The sequence below is a fragment of the Silurus aristotelis genome, assembly GCF_946808225.1.
Source record: "Silurus aristotelis genome assembly, chromosome: 14".
Taxonomy (NCBI): Eukaryota; Metazoa; Chordata; class Actinopteri; order Siluriformes; family Siluridae; genus Silurus; species Silurus aristotelis.
The window spans coordinates 25564002-25582130 of NC_139587.1; the positions used below are offsets into that span (position 1 = coordinate 25564002).

At 38.7% G+C, this 18129-nt stretch overlaps 1 protein-coding gene across 2 annotated transcripts in view; it reads left to right on the forward strand.

Moving 5' to 3' along the window:
* syt9b (synaptotagmin IXb) overlaps positions 1–16519 on the forward strand; it is a 54386-nt gene extending 37867 nt beyond the window's left edge. For both annotated transcript variants that reach the window (XM_083561067.1, XM_083561068.1), the window contains exons 4-7: positions 5211–5331; positions 6892–7063; positions 8888–9017; positions 15684–16519. In XM_083561067.1, the coding sequence (XP_083417193.1) occupies positions 5211–5331; positions 6892–7063; positions 8888–9017; positions 15684–15755 (495 nt within the window). In that variant the 3' untranslated portion in view covers positions 15756–16519. The remainder of the gene's footprint in view (positions 1–5210; positions 5332–6891; positions 7064–8887; positions 9018–15683) is intronic.
* The last annotated feature ends 1610 nt before the right edge of the window (positions 16520–18129 follow it).

Genomic DNA, 18129 nt, shown 5'->3' on the forward strand with positions numbered 1-18129 from the left:
ACTGCTCTGATTGAGCTAGAATCAACCAATCGTCGATGTAGTTGAGGATGCGCATGCCCTGAGATTTTAGGGGAACCATAGCCCCATCCAGACATTTTGTGAAGGTACGGGATGAAAGGGCAAGGCCAAACGGAAGAACCCGGTAATGGTAAGCTTCAGCCCCGAAAGTGAACCTCACGAACTTCCTGTAAGAAGGTAGGATGGATAAATGAAAGTACACATCCTTTAGATCTAGCGTGACAAACCAGTCCTCGGATCTGAGTTGAAGCACGACCTCCTTGAGAGTCCACATCTTGAACCTGAGTCTCATCAGAAAGCGGTTCAGCTGACTTAGATCTAAGATAGGACGCAACCTCTTCCTTCCTTTTGGAAACTATAAAATACCAGCTGTAGAACCCGGACCACCTCAATGGCCTCCTCCCTCAGGAGAGTGTTCACTTCCTGTTCCATGACTAGAGCCTGCTGGTTACCCACCAGGGTGGGAAGAATCCCATGAAGACGAGGAGGAGGAGACCCGAACTGAATCGAGTAGCCTCCCTCTACAGTGTGCAGGACCCACTGAGAAACATCTGGAAGAGCTTTCCAAGCTGCCAGAAAGTGCCTTAGGGGTATCAGTCTCTCGAGACTGACCTCCCGTGTGCCTAAAGCCAGGGCAGAGCCCTAAGACAGCTCTAGGTGTGGCGAGATCCCCTGGACCACAAAAATGCTGGGTGGAGACTAAGGAGAAAGCTCGCTGGAGCTGGCTGTGGCAGGGTTAACCGGCCAGGTCCCTGAGGGGGCCGAGGCAGGGCGGGCACTTGATACTGCGGTGCAAAGCGCTTCGCGAACAAACAGAAGCTGCCACTGCCTTTACTCCATATGCGTTTTATACTTTCTGCTTGTGACGTCACCCCACCGGTTTTTGACTGATTACACACATTATTTCAGAGCGTAAACACTCGGCGCATTCCCAACACGTTTCGACACAGTTTGAGTTACTGAAAAGGAACTATATAAAGCTTTTTTAAGACTGTAATTCCATTTGAGCCACTTAATATTTCCTGTAGGAATTCCCAAATTTAGCATTTCAGATTATTTTGCATGCTTTGCTTGTTTGCCTTTTTGAGTAAATTCACTGATTGTTTGCATTTTCTGTTTGTCCTGACCTGTTTTTCCTTATACCTTTTTCCAGTATGCTGTCTTTTGGACCATACACTGAATTTCTGATCAGTTGTTCCATATTCGTCTTTTGATCTCAAGCTCAAATGCCTTAAGCAAAAATTTAAGAATCCGCCCTGCTGTTCCAATACTTTTGGTGAGGACTATATATGTGCTATACTGTATATCCAGCTGATTTGTTCAACTTTGTATTTCCAACAAGACAAAAACTCAGATTGGGCTAAAGTTAAATCCTTCCCTGGGTACCCATTAGTCATCATAATAGAGCAGACAGCAACTGAAACCCTTTTGCTAGCAATGGAGAACACACTATCGACTAGATGCAGCGCTGTTCATAAGCACTTTTCCCCCCTTAAGAACTTTCTGAACTAAATATTCATTTAGGAACACAAAACATTCAAGTCTTTTGACCAATTTATGGCAGACACCCATATCCAGAATTTATAGAACTGAGCGCTTGAGGATCTTGAGCAGTGGCAGCTTGGTGGTGCTGGGATTTGAACTCATGACCTTCCAAGCAGCAGGTCAAAATCTTTACCAGTAAGCTATTAATTCCTTGTTATAGCTATTTAACTCATTAACAACTAATCTCCAATTCAGTTTTATTGGTATAGCAGTTTTTACAATGGAAATTGTCCCAAAGCAGCTTTACTTTAAATTTTCTGCTTTTCTTTATCCACAAACATTGCGAGCATTGAATTTTTTTCAAAAGAAAATGTTGGGTTTGAGCTAGTCTTACCCTGGGAAGCCCAGAGCCCTGGGTGTTGCTTTGTTTGTTTTTCTTACAACGATATTGGACTTAATGGTCAATTACTAGAAATTGGTCCAGTCATGAAACCTTGCTGACACTACTCTGAACTTCTGGTACAAATCCCCTTTTGCACAGCAAGTAATGATATACTGTATTTAAATGTCTCTGACTATAATTAAATGTACTGTACGTAATTGTACCTGACTGCAGATGCAACACCATTTCCCCCCCCTGTTGGGTGGTAATAAGCGTTGTTCCCAGTCTGACAGGCACAGTCAGGGGGACCTATCCTGATAATAAGCAGCTGCAGCTGGCCATGACCTTTCACTACTGATAATAAATAAAATATCCTGCTGCGAGAAAGACCTGAGGGTCCTGAAACTTCCTGAACCTCCCTGAACTCATATTACGAGGATAATTTAGCTTAATACACCCATGGAGCTCTTTGGGAGCACAAAGGAGATGGATGTGTTAGGCAGGAGTCCGGAATCTCACTGGAAGTTGGCCTTTTCAAATTGATAGTTGTATTCTGGGTGGGTACCTTATTATCCAACATGTCAAAGGCTTTTATATCTGACTGCATTAAGATGGTACAGAGCGATCAGACTCTTGGTAATAGTCCTAGTACGGATTCTAAAATGCTCTTAGGAACATTATCATCTGCTCTAATCTTGCAGTTTCCATTAATGTAGGTATAATCAGTGAATAATTAGGAGCCCATGGAAATCCTGGTATCCGTACGCTCGTGCAAAATGCTGACTGCCGTCCGCATTAGAAAGCCATTTAAGCTACACGAACAATGATTTATGACATATACATTCTTTAATATTTCCATTTCTTCCATCCTGTTATGTAATTCTGTTGATACACGGAATATCAGCAAAAGTATGCAGATGGACAATATAAAGCTTGAGGAAATCTCTGTGGCTAGATTTCAAGTCAAGCCCGAGCTCTTTATCAATTACGAGCAAAGACTGGTCAAGAGTAGGAGACCAAAATACAAACAAGTCTTTGTTTTATTGCAAGATTATTCAGAATCAGATACAGAATGGGTTTAATTGCAAAGTGTGCCCATACACACAAGGAATTTGTTTTGGTGACAGAAGCTTTTAGAAAGAAGATGTACATTTTGATAAAAGAAAAAATGTAGATACTGGGTACAGTCAGGAAGACGTGTGCAGAAGTTGCGGAGCTCATAAAAGTTCTCATAAATATTAGTGCATATAAATCGTGGTAGTTTAAGCAATGTAATAAATAAAATAGAATGAAGGGTTACATTGCACCTGAAATTAATTAGTTAATTCCTGTTGCTATTCTGTATATCATTCTCTTACGTTCTATAAATACAAATTGCTTATAGACGTTGATACTCATTTTGCTGTGACTAGCAAACTTAGGCAAAGAAACTAGCTAGAAGAGGGCAAAGGAGTGTGTGTGTGTGTACTGTATGTGTATGTATGTACTTTAGTATATCCTCTCAAAGGACAATACTAAAGAAATTAAACTTGGATATATTTTAAAATAGTCAATGTGCAGCCAATAAAGTCAAACCAAGACTCAAGAGGGAACCCATCCTCATCTGAGTGGCATTGAATGTCAATGTATTACAGCTAAACAATTTGAGGTGTGCAGTGATAGTAATCAGATGCAAACTATAGTCCTGTGACATTAACTACAAGTCCAAATCCACCATATTGTTAATTACCCCGTAATTTCATGGATCTCCAGGCCGTTGGGGCGAAACCATCCCCAGCTGCATGGGGTGGCCCCCAATCGAAGGGGTGACTGGGAGAGAAGGATATGGATTATTAAGTATCCTTATTGTTGTATAAAAGTTGAGACACTGTGTACCTTTGTAAGATACTGTGTATATATACAGTGTATGTATATAATATACATACAATATTAGGCTACCTGAAGAACCACATATGGCTGGATACATTTGTTATTTTTTTATTGTTACCATAATTTGGAGTCACCCCATTGTATAGGACGCCTTTGTATGTGGTTGCATGAACTTTTCGTTCCCTTGAGCTAGGAGACCCAAACCTGTTCCTCCCTGACCGTGCCCCTGTGCACAAAGCCAACTCCATGAAGATATGCTTTACATGTGTTGTCGTGGAAGATCTTGAGTGGCCTGCTACAGAGTTCTGACCTAAACCCTAATGAATGCCTTTGGGAAGAATGTGAACACTGGCTGCACCCCAGGCCCCCTCACCTCACCTACATCAGTACCTAAATTTACTAACACCATTGTGGCACAAAATCTAGTGGAAAATCTTTCCTGAAGAGTGGAAGTTATTGTAGCAGCAAATGTGGACTAAATGTGGAATGGGATGTTTGAAAAGAACATACCAATCTTATTCTCATGGGTCCACACACTTTTCTTTATAGAGTGTGTAGTATAACAGAATATTGGCTCTAAACGTAGAGCATGATCAAGGTGCAGCATTAGAGAGCTAGCCAGCAGTGCCATGATATCAGAATTTAAACAGTGTATCATAAGCCCTGTCTAACAATATTTTAAAAATGAAATAATGTTTAGCTATAATTTTTTAATTTTTATCCAGTACATTTAAGTCAATTATGTATGAAATACCAACCTGTTTCCCACTTTTACAGGTTTTTAACTTTTACAGGGGTGTGTAGATTTTTTAATAGCCACTGTGTACACTGCAAATAGGTGTCTGAATAGGTGTCTTAGGCCAGACATAGCATTCAATACATACAGTATTCTATAAAATGCTTATTAAAAGCATTTCTACATTTTTCTGAAGCAATAGGGTGTTGTTCTTGTGTGAAATTGTGCTATTTTGAAGAGAGGTGTTAATTAATTAGTCCTTCTCCTCACTTTGGTGTAAAATGGAAAGCCAGAGTATTCAGAAAAGTGCAGGATTCCCTGAGTGGGAAAAGGCCTCAGAAAATGTTTTCACAAAAAACGTCTCTGTATCCGAGTCCGATTTATTTCAGTCACTGATCCATTGGATCGGTAGCTCACTCAGAGGAACTTGGAGAACATCTTTAGCTCCAGGACATGAGTGTATGTCTTTTTTGATTAGGGGTTGCATCTGGATTTTTTGACACCTTCAGACAAAAGTGTGAGAGCATGTTTTTAATGATTTGGCAGTGATAATGAGCTCAGAGCGGTTTGTTTCTTGGGATGTTGTGTTGTCTGATGGATTATAAGATACAGGAGACCATTTTCATTGACAGTCATTTGTAATGTACCATCATTCTGTAAATGTTAAGTTTGCTCACATTAAAAGTGGTGGGTATATTGTGTGTTGTGATTATTTTGCAGGATAATGTGGATTTGGGAGATCTGATGTTTTCACTCTGCTATCTTCCGACTGCGGGCCGATTGACCATCACAATCATCAAAGCCAGGAACCTGAAAGCCATGGACATTACAGGAGCTTCCGGTATTCAGTGTCTTTATTAAGAAAAAGCCTGAATGTCTTGAATATTAATCTGCATAATGCAACTTGTGATTTTCAGTGGCACCATGAGATTTGATTTGTAATGAGATTGTTGATGTTTTACTTTCATCAAATATGGCAACACACTCAATCACCCCCAGGGGAAATACACCCGTCTTAACACACAAAAAAAAAAAAAATAATTGGACAGGAAATGAACAAGAGTGAAACAAATGCCCTCCTAAGACCCTCTGTGCCACCAATTTTTCTCTTCTATAGTTTTCTCATATGCAAAAGTCAAAAGATTCAATAAGGCAACCTCTGCCTTAAAATCAGCAAAACCGAAGTGACGATCGCGGATTTCAAAATGGTACAGATGGTTAACTATTTCCCTTTACACATCGACGGAACCATCGTAGAAAAAGTCAACATCACGTTTCTTGGTGTCCACTTCTCTGACTTTTTGCGCAGACTCAAGAAGTTTCTCTTCCCCCAAAGTCCATTCCCTCTTCTACAGATGCACAATCGAGAGCATCCTAACTGGATACCTGACCGTCTGGTATAGCAGATGCACAGTACTAGATTGCAAGGCCCTACAGAGAATCATAAGAACAGCAGAACTCTTGACTTTGGATCCAAACGTTGTGAGTTCAAATCTCAGCCACACCAAGCTGCCACTTATGGGTCATGGTCATGCCACACATGGTGTCCCTAAGCAAGACCCTTCACCCTATAGCTGCTCAGTTGTTTACATGAGATAACTGTAAAAAACTATGGATAAAGAAAGCTGCCAATTGTAGTCTAGATAAATGTAAACCTTGTTCCTGAATGTTTTGTTTTTCAACTCTGTACTGTACTGTGTATAGCTGAAATAGCACTAAATTGAGATCATGACTAGGAGAAATGGCTCTGTAAATGTCAAACGTGTGGAAACACATAGTCTTTTATGGTTTTTGAGAGACACATAAACATTCCTTTTGTTTATAGGCAACAAACTAGATGTTTTTATTTGTATGGAGATTTACTTTGACCTTTGATCTACAGATGTAAAATTTTATTTTCACTGAAAAATCCTCTTTTAGTATGAATAAGAGCCTTAAACGCTTAAGTTCTTTTCTTCAAATATTCAAGTGAAATACTTTGCCATGTCTCTTGTAAAACTTGCCAATGTTGTTCTTCACTAGTTGAGTAGAGATTTTTTTCCAGCCTTTTGAGTAAGTTCATCTCAGAGTAGTTCAATAGGATTTAGGTGCAGTGACTGGGCAGGTCATTTCATGATAGATATCACTCCAGATAACTATTTGCTCTTTAAATAACACTTGCTGATCTTGGATTTATGTTTAAGGTTGCTTGTTGTACGGTGAAATTGATTCCAATTAGCTGCAAACAAGCACACTGAGTGCCTCCAATTACATTAGTCTTCATTTTATCCTATGGGAATTCAATCTTTTGCTCTTGACATCTGTATTGAAGAATCCATTGTATTCGAAAGTCAATTAGTTTCCCTGTAAAATGATTTATGTGTATAATAAGTAATTCCTGTTCGATCTTTCTGCATTTCAGACCCTTATGTGAAAGTCTCGCTCATGTGTGATGGACGGAGACTGAAAAAGCGAAAAACCTCCACCAAGAGAAACACTCTAAACCCCATCTACAACGAAGCCATAGTTTTCGATGTCCCTCCTGAGAACATAGACCAAATCAGTCTGTTAATCGCTGTGATGGACTACGATCGGTAAGAAACCTTATATGCACTGCAGTTGCTGTGCCAAGATTTCTTTTTTCTCAGAAGCCGATAAGTTCTGGCCAGGGTCAAAGCAAGAACTGTGGAGGCGTCTTATTTCAAAAATCTTTTGGCTAAAACCAGGATTTAGTAGCAGTTCAGATCTGCTTTTCCTCTTCTACAGAGTGAGCAGAAAAATTAACTCGATATGCAACAACTAATGTATATCCTGCATAAAGGTCTTGGTCAGATTTTTTCACTGACCATTTTTTCACCTACAGTATATCATGTACTGTTTTAATTTTTTATGTACATATTTTCTATGATCTACGTTTTCCGTCAGAAAGAATGAAAGAAAGGAAGATAAACCCAGAGAGATTAAAGGGAAGGAAAATGGTGTGGGCGTTAGCTCCAAAGTATTGTTAATAGTGAATATTTTATGAGATGATATCATCTGGCGAACATCCCTATCCTCATCGTCCTCAAGGCCACTCAACCGCCCCGCATTGCTCCCTGGGAAACGCACATTAATGTCTCAATCAAAGATGGGCCTCTGAGTAGCACATTCGATTGCAAATGAGATAGACTCTGCGATGTCAGGGGACGCTTAAGAGCATTTCGGAGGAAACCCTGCGTACCGGGGAAGCATTTAAACTCGCCCGTGGCTGTGTATTGAAAGAAAAGAAGGAACTATGGCATGGTTCCCGGACGTGAGCCTGGCCGATTGTATTCTTACAGAACGCATTTTTATGCTCCTATTTATATGACCTTTTCTTCAGCATGAGAGAAAAAATTAATGGATGTCAAGCATGCCTAAATATTTCATATTGGCATGTTAAAGAGAAAAATACCATTCAGGCTGAAGGCAGCAGGATTTTCTTTAATTAATGATGAGGATACATTTTATTCCAGATTCTCCATGGTAACATCTAAAAACTTCATGTTGTTGGATTCAATTGTACATCCAAACACTACACTATTTGAGGTTATACAGTATATTGTTTTCGCAATATAGTCGGACAGGCATAAATCATGATTAGACCTAAACCCAGACACGAAACAGCACAAGCTAACCAGGCAAGAACCAAGAACTAGTGATTATAACCAGATTATAAATCGATAAGCGCATAGATACAACCAAAACAGAAATTACACAGATGTGACTGTTCTCTACAGAACCTTGAACAATTTTTCAACTTAAAACCTTTCGCCACAAAGAGTGTGTATTTTTGTAAAGAAAATGATTGTATCGTTGCACTTATCGCAATCAAAGTGAAGATCTCACATTGTAAAATCAGCTTTTAACCTTGAAGTTAAAAAAACATCGACGCATTTAAATAATTTATTATAATTTCTGAGAATGCAGAGGTAGACTTCTCCTCTAATGGGGAAAACTCTTCACTAATGTGTGGTCGGTGGAGAAATAATCGCAAGTTCTTTCACTCACGTCTGGTTCGTGGGCTAAATTGCATGTTATTAGCTTATTCAAAACTCAACTGCTATGTATACAGAATGCTCTCTCTCTATCTTTGGCATCCATGATGATGATGAGGATGATGATGATGATGATGTGTGAACAGCAGGTATCTGATTACAAACTGAATTAATTCTCGGTGTCTCATATTTCACTATGACACATATCTACTGGCATTAAGTGTGTAAGGAAATCACAAGGTTTTAGCTACCGTTACGCTGATTGAAATTACCTGAAGTGTCAGTTTACTTAAAAAGCTACTCTCAATCTTCTTATGATGTAATTACTCATTGTTCACTGTTTTTTACAGATTTATTGTTTGTAGGTTCTAATAATAAAAAAAGATATTCTGTTGTCCACAGTGTCGGGCATAACGAGATCATCGGTGTGTGTCGAGTGGGGAGCCTGGCTGAGAGCCTGGGCCGGGATCACTGGAATGAGATGCTAAGCTACCCACGGAAGCCCATTGCCCACTGGCACCCGCTTGTGGAGGTAGCTATGTCAAATAACCTAAGATCACAGATTAAGAAATGTGATTGTTAGCAATCAGGATCTAAACCTGTCTTAGAATGTTAAAAAAACTAATTCTAAAAAGCTTAAATGGAGATCACGATTTTCAATCTTGATGATGGTGAAGACGGTAGTGATCTGGCAGATCGGATCATTTTAGTGATTTGGTTCTTTCAATCTCGTTTATCAAAATTGACACATTTTTTTGAGCTATTTAGCTATTTTGTTCGTTTGATCAGAAATTAAATTTTTTTTTTTTTTTTTTTTTTATTTACACGTATACGTACACGAACTTTGACTATAGTTCTAATAATGAAAATATGACAATGCAGCTAAACAAAAATGATCATAAATAGAATATCTTCTGGTCTGCATCATTAGTTGTTTGTCACATGACCCCCAAAAATGCTATACACTCAGGCGAAAACCGAAGTGACACGGAAAGAGGTTTAATGAGTTCGCACAAGAATCCACACAGGAATAAAGCTGCAGTTCCGGGAACAGAGAATAATCCGGATTGTTTCAGGAGACACAGGTAGTCGACACCGTACAGGCAAAGTCCATAGAATCCGTAGAGCCCTTAAGAAAGGCAAAGTCCATAGAATCTGTAGAATCTCTTAAAAAGGCAAAGTCTATAGAATCTATTCAATCCTTTAGAACGGGTTCCACAAGGAGTTAGTCCATAAGAGTTCTTTCAGGGAAACTGTAGAACGGACGACGGGTCTGAGGAAGTGAGGGCTTTAAATAGGAAGGGTGCTGATGAGCGCCAGGTGCAGGCACTTTAGTATTATGAAGAGTCACTGCGAGGGTGCGGGGCGTAGAATGGAACCGAGGCTGGTGGTTCCCTGACAATTACACAGGAAACAGAATTGAGTGGTTCATGTCATGAGTTTTCTGGTCCGAGTCATTCGTTCTTTTATCACGTGACTCCCATTGACACTATGCAATGCATAAGATGAACTACTAAATTCTGTTTCCTGTACATTAACTACGGAGATCTTGTGATGCTTTGCTCCTGTGCATCTAGTAGAAAATGAACGAATCGCTTTTTCAGACGATTCTTTCTTCTGAGTCACATTGAAGACTCGAACGAATCGTTCATGAACGACTCATCACTAGATGACACAAAACTGTTACACGTACTGTGATGTCTGGCTCTGAGACATGGTGTTACTATTACTTCTGTCTGTCATGGCAATTCTAGTCAATAGTTATGTGTATTTAGAAGAGGGCAGATAGCACTTTCTTCAGTGTGTGAGTTTCAGATGTTTGTGGGGAGCAACTGACAAAATGACTAGTTAATAAGGAACATAGGAAAAAAAATCCCACCAAATCCCAATGCCCATGAAGTTTAGACACTTGCAATGTGCATTATATGGACACCTGTGCATAAGACTTGCATCCTATTTCACATTTAGTCCCTATTTACTGTTATTTTATTCTTCTTTCTTGTGAAAAGATGTTTCACTAGATTATGGAGTTTGCTTGTGGAGAGTTGTTCTCCTTGGTGTTCTCCTAGGTGAGCTGAGTAGGCTCTGGGTGCAGTCAGCCTTCCATTCCAACCCATATAAAGCATATCTTCATGAAGCTGGCTTTGTGCACAGGGCCATTGTCATGCTAGAACAGGTTAGGGTCTCCATGTTCAAGTGAAGGGAAAATTTCATGCTATTGCATCCAAAGATATCCTGTCCTGAATGTGATAGCTCAGTGGTAAAGGCTCTGGGTTACTGATCAGAAGGTCGGGGGTTCAAGCCCCTGTATCGCCAAGCTGTCACTCTTGGGCCCTTAATCCTTTGTGCTCCAGGAGAGCTGTATCATGGCGGACCCTGCCCTCTGACCCCAGCATTCAATCAACCTAAGATATGCGAAGAAAGAATTTTGCTGTAATGTGTAATGTTCCCACGCTGTGGTAACAGTTTGGAGAAGAACCATTTATGGTTGTAAAAGTCCGATGTCTCAATACCATTGTTCATATACCTAAGCTTTATAACAATTCAGAAGTGTCTTAAAATGGAGGTTAAATTGACAAAATAAATTGATCAACAGTGGTGTTGACCCTCACAGAGGCTCTTTCGACTCCACACATCCCCCCCAAAAAAACCTGTTTTCATCTTACATCTTCAAGGCTTTTTACAAAGTGCTCTGGAACTATTAGCCATGTGTAGCTGACCTTTTTAACCTCAGTCTGTTTTCTTCAATTATTTAATTCTCCAGCTTCTCCAGCCAAGGTTAAACACTCAGCACCTAGTCTCTTTTTGGCGCATAATAGACGGTTTATTTTGACATCTGTTCGAGCTCTATTCGTACAACAAGCTCGGAAAAAGAATGGCAGAAAAGGCCAAAGCAAATTAAGGCAAAAAAAAGAAGGGAAATCAAATCAAGAGATGCTATTTGGCTGAGATGAGAAAACGAAGGAAGGGACTATCGTGAGATTCCTTATATGGGCAACTGGCAAATTTAGGGCTGAAATAACTTGAAACCTTAAATTAATAAGGACCAGATGATTTTTAGTATTTCCTGACATGTAAAACCGTAGAATTCAAAGAGGGTGTACTTTTATTTTTAAATGACTGCATATACGTGAATTGAGGAAGTTAGTTTTGGCAAAATCACATCATGTAGTATTAACAGTATATAAATGTAAGAAATAAAAACCAAGGCATGCAGTTACAGGAAAATAATTCAAGTTCTTATTACCAAATATTCTATTCTTTCTGCTCCACAGCAAGTTCCAACAATTTTAATGTTTTATTTATTAAAGAATGACAAGTCATGCTTTAAACATGTGTATTTGAGTTATAGAATGACCACGTTCCTGTTAGCACTTACTCTATAACAGCTATAAACCATGTTTTACTCACCTGATATGTTTCTCTCTTGAAGATAATATGGTAAAATATGCAGCTTGTCGCATTAGTTAGAAACTGGAAACTTCAGAGGCCATCATTACTGAAAACTGTGTCAAGCCAAAAAGTACAAAAGTTAAAAAATAAATAAAAATAAATCACTGTGCTCTAAAGGTTTAGACATAATGACGATTAATTCACTGAATTGTTCACTGACAAAGAAATCAAAAATGGCTACACAACCTGAGATAATTATAGATGATGCACAACAATGAAGATGTTGGTTGAGGATGAAGATGAGGATCCCAAGGCATCTACACACCAGCTCCCGTTGTGTCTCATCTCATTAAGATTTTAGACTTTGAAAGAGAAGATGCTGACTCTGCGAGGATCCCGAGCTGTCTAGAGATGTACTGGCTCTAGTTGGATCCCACTTCAAGAAGATTTTAAAGATTTTAAAGACTTAAACTCTTAATCAATACTCAATATACCATTCTACATACACTGTTTCTCCATCGTTAACCATTTAAAAGCTCTGGCATAGAGGAGTTGGTGTTGAATCTATAATGATCTCAGATGTTAAGCCAATTTATGAGTTGCTCAGGCGCTCCTGGTTCCAGAACTCCAACAGACTGTAGAAGACTGTAGAAAGGACATTACTCATAATCACACACCCCGGTGCTCATGATATTTCCCACTCCGGTGTTTGTAATGTTTTAATAATTTATAATGACACTCGTGGTGTCACCCAGATGAGGATGGGTTTCCCTTTTGAGCTTAAGGTTCATTCCTCATATCATCTAACGGAGTTTTTTATTTATTAAAAGAATATAATGGATTATACTAGAATTTTTATCAATTCTTACTTTCTGAACAGCTGCTTTAAGACAATGTCCATTGTGAACAGCGCTTTAGAAATAAAATTGAATTGAATTGAACAAGAAAGGGATAGTTTGCTTTGTCTCTTCTGTCTGACTGTGCTGTTAATAAAGAAAGTCAGCACTTGCATCAACCTTTGCCCCATCGCAGTAACCCATTTGCTTTAATACTTACTAAAAGAGGTAATTTGTCCCCGACTTTCCCTGGTAAGTATTATGTTTTTCTTCAGTTAAAGTTTGTTTATATTGTGCATTGTGCAATAGACTTTAAATGTGCAATAAATCAAAAAGCCCAACAACAGGGTCACCCCCAATACTGGACAGGGACAGAGTTGCTTTTGGGTCGCTTTTATGAGAATATCCTGGATATACAGGGTTATTCAAAAAGAATTAACCGATTGCTCTACGCAACATTTTATTAAGGAAAAGTAATACAAAACTTCAGCGAAGTCACAAGTATTATACTCACAATCAACTTAGATAATTCCGCTTTCAAATGGTCAATGACTCATTCCATGACAATGCTTGAGAACTGAAGCAATGCGGCATGATATCGGTTTATTCTTTTTAAATAACTTATATTAAGTAATATATATATATATATATATATATATATATATATATATATATATATATATATATATATATATATATACACAGTGAGGAAAATAAGTATTTGAACATCCTGCTATTTTGCAAGTTCTCCCACTTAGAAATCATGGAGGGGTCTGAAATTGTCATCGTAGGTGCATGTCCACTGTGAGAGACATAATCTAAAAAAAAAAAAAATCCAGAAATCACAATGTATGATTTTTTAACTATTTATTTGTATGATACAGCTGCAAATAAGTATTTGAACACCTGAGAAAGTCAATGTTAATATTTGGTACAGTAGCCTTTGTTTGCAATTACAGAGGTCAAACATTTCCTGTAGTTTTTCACCAGGCTTGCACACACTGAAGGAGGGATTTTGGCCCAGTCCTCCACACAGATCTTCTCTAGATCAGTCAGGTTTCTGGCCTGTCTCTGAGAAACACGCAGTTTGAGCTCCCTCCAAAGATTCTCTATTGGGTTTGGGTCTGGAGACTGGCTAGGCCACGCCAGAGCCTTGATATGCTTCTTACAGAGCCACTCCTTGGTTATCCTGGCTTTGTGCTTCGGGTCATTGTCATGTTGGAAGACCCAGCCTCGACCCATCTTCAATGCTCTAACTGAGGGAAGGAGGTTGTTCCCCAAAATCTCGCAATACATGGCCCCGGTCATCCTCTCCTTAATACAGTGCAGTCGCCCTGTCCCATGTGCAGAAAAACACCCCCAAAGCATGATGCTACCACCCCCATGCTTCACAGTATGGATGGTGTTCTTGGGATGGTACTTATCATTCTTCTTCCTCCAAACACGTTTAGTGGAATTATGACCCAAAAGTTCTATTTTGGTCCATCTGACCACATGACTTTCTACCATGACTCCTCTGGATCATCCAAATGGTCATTGGCAAACTTAAGACGTGCCTGGACATGTGCTGGTTTAAGCAGGGGAACCTTCCGTGCCATGCATGATTTTAAACCATGACGTCTTAGTGTATTACCAACAGTAACCTTGGAAACGGTGGTCCCAGCTCTTTTCAGGTCATTGACCAGCTCCTCCCGTATAGTTCTGGGCTGATTTCTCACCTTCCTTAGGATCATTGAGACCCCACGAGGTGAGATCTTGCATGGAGCCCCAGTCCGAGGGAGATTGACAGTCATGTTTAGCTTCTTCCATTTTCTAATGATTGCTCCAACAGTGGACCTTTTTTCACCCAAAAAAAAAAGCTGCTTGGCAATTTCCCCGTAGCCCTTTCCAGCCTTGTGGAGGTGTACAATTTTGTCTCTAGTGTCTTTGGACAGTTCTTTGGTCTTTGCCATGTTAGTAGTTGGATTCTTACTGATTGTATGGGGTGGACAGGTGTCTTTATGCAGCAAACGACCTCAAACAGGTGCATCTAATTTAGGATAATAAATGTAGTGGAGGTGGACATTTTAAAGGCAGACTAACAGGTCTTTGAGGGTCAGAATTCTAGCTGATAGACAGGTGTTCAAATACTTATTTGCAGCTGTATCATACAAATAAATAGTTTAAAAATCATACATTTTGATTTCTTTTTTTTTTATTTTAGATTAATTATGTCTCTCACAGTGGACATGCACCTACGATGACAATTTCAGACCACTCCATGATTTCTAAGTGGGAGAACTTGCAAAATAGCAGGTGTTCAAATACTTATTTTCCTCACTGTATATATATATATATATATATATATATATATATATATATATATATATATATATATATATATATATATATATACAGATGGTCCCAGAGTTACGAGGATTCAACTTTCATTTTTCTGATCTTAAATACGACAAAATTGTAAAAATATAAAATATTACTCGCAACATGTTCAGGCAGCGTACGATGTACGATACGTTGGATGCGCAGCTGGGATGAGCGTATCTCTCGCCCTGTGAGATGCCCCACTCTGGCTAATGGTAGACAGAGTAAAGTCTCAGTGTGTATTATTTTCTGTTTCAAACTGTTTCAAACAGCAATTTTAGTGATAAAAGCATGTCTTCCAAGTGCCCAAGTATTTTCCTGCTTGTAGTGAAAAAAAAGAAGAGGAAAGCCATCAGATTAGAGCAAAGAATGAAAATTATAAATCAGCATGAAGCAGGAAAGACACAGTCATAGCACTTAAGATATTTTTGACTTACGATGAGGTTGTCATATACTGTATATGTAAGAACCCCCAAATTCCCCCAACACACCCCACCAGCCAAGTCTGCAAGCCGAAACTGGTCCATTGTGTACAAAAGCTTTGATACCTTTGGTCTAAGCATGTACTAGGAGCCCTAACCTGACCTCTTAAATTTCTTCCCCTCCAGTGGAGCAGTGAGAGAAATCCTGGAGAAAGCCAAGGCTCCTGCAACTCCCTCAAAGTGCCACCATCACCCTGACACGTCCATCTGATCGCTGGGAGAGTAAGACATCTCAGCTAAAGGTCATTCAAAATGTGTGTACACACTTGATAAGGTGGTGCAGGGAAAAAACAAACAAACACTGGACTTTTTCTCCTGGGGGAAAGGGCGTGTGTCTGTTCTACTGCATGTCAAAATGACTGTGTGTGTAGGCTTCTTTAAAAAAAACAAAAAAAACCCCACAAATTCCTAACATAGTTACTGTTTTTTGTTTAACTCTGTTTGAGAGGTAAGTATTTTTGACATGTTTTCTGTACCTCTGTAACACATTGTAATTACTTTTTGATGTTTTCTGAGTGCAGTGCATGGCCTCTATTTTGTGTAATTTAGTTCTTATGGTATCAGTTTTTACAGCGTTAAATCATTCTGTATAAAAATACGAGACGTACAATAGCAAAGTTGCTGGTCGTGATTATTGCGTATCGAAAATGACTTCTTTAAAATCCAGATAATATCATTATTAATGATTTTCAGAAGCTGATATTGTGTAACCAGATACCCCACAAATCCAACCAGAGGGAAAAAATGGGCAAATTTTTATATTGTCTCTAATACCTATAAAGAAACACCAAAGTTTTACATGGGCTAAATGGGATTTAAGCGCCGGTTGTATGTGTCTCAGCTTAGCGTCAAACACTAGCTACGCAGAAAATGGCAACTTTTTAATGTTTTAGCTGAGGAATATTTGTCTTTTGTAAATATTTGTAAAATAAATGGATAAATAAATTTCTCAATACCCACCAGAGGTGTAAAAATTACCTGAAATTCATACCTGAGGTAAAGTACAGATACCATACTGCATTAAAAGTTAAAAGTCACCAATTCCAATATGACTTGAGTAAAAGTCTTTGAGTGTCCTATTTAGGTTCTTGAGCATTTGACTCATATTGAACGTAGATTCAGAGATGCAACTCAACACCGAAACAGATGTTATTGAAAATCCAAAAACAGTTGATTTGTAAGGTTTTATTTCCCAAATCAAGTTGTTCACCTCAACACTGCATGAACCAAGATCAACACAAAAGCCTTTTCAACATGCCAGAATGAAAGGAGGAAGAGCAAACAAGTCAGTCAAAAAAAGAAAAAGAAAAAAAAGACAAAGTAGTAAAGCAATCTTTTAATAAGAGATCTTTAGTTAACAAATAAAATTACAGGATCATGTCACAAATATACAAAATATTACTTAATTAAAGTAACGAAATACATTCCCTTAAATACTTTACACCACTGGTACCTACAATGCAATGCACCAGAAACGAATTACAGGTGGCTGATCTTTTAGTTGAACTAAATTGAATTCACACACAATCACATCTACTGTAGTTGGAGTCCATCTGTAACACTAGTTAAATCCTCAGGAATTACATTATTACTTCCCCCTGAACTTATGAACTTCCCCTGGCTGTCCAATAAAGACTAAAGACCTGAAGGTCCAATGAGTCTGATGAAGGAAATATTGAAATATATTGCCATGTTCAAAAATGTACACAGCCTGGAAAGAAGCAACACTAATGCTTGATTTGTTTTGTTTTTTAAATAAATGCTAGTAATGCGCCATTATACTTTTTATAACCAAAAGAAAAACTGCCATGGAACTACAGATGCTGATCTATACAGAGGCACAAACTGAAATACTTTCCATTAAAGTTCCAAATAGTTATCTGTGGGTGTCTAAAGAATGCCCACCTTGATTAATTGCATTTAACTGGGAACGGACTTTTCTATAAAGAGAAATAAGATTAAACCACTAATTGGTTTCATGTAATTATTTGGCTTACATAATGAAGTGACAAATGGTTTATCATCACCATCTGGCATCCACACAAAACATTCAAGAATCTCACCTATCCATTTAATTGTCCAGATCGCACTGTGACTAGGTGATGTATTTAATTATTTTTCATTCTTTACCTACCCAGTTTGAATAAACCTTTTCCTTTAGGTTCGGATTCATATTTATGGCCTATCTACAACAAGCTTCAGCATTCTGACACCAATATTACGCATTCGGAGATCTTATCTGCTCACCACGGTTGTAAAGAATAAGTTGTTTGAGTTAGCCTTCCTGGCAGCTCGAACCAGTCTTCCCGTTCTCCTCCAACCTCTTTTATCAGAACTGCTGCTTAAAGTTTTTCTCTGTTGCTTTAGAGCTTTTCTCGAATCATCCTTAATATTTGCAAACCGGTAAGTGCATTTCTCAAATCAAATTGTACAAGATTTCTTCTCCGAAAGTAAGTATTTGTGTCAAGGAACGTCTCATTCCCATCAGAATGACAAATGCTTTTGTAATTGTTCACAAACACGATCGACAAAATGGTTAGTCGTGTTGTCAGTGTGACTGCACACAGTGTCA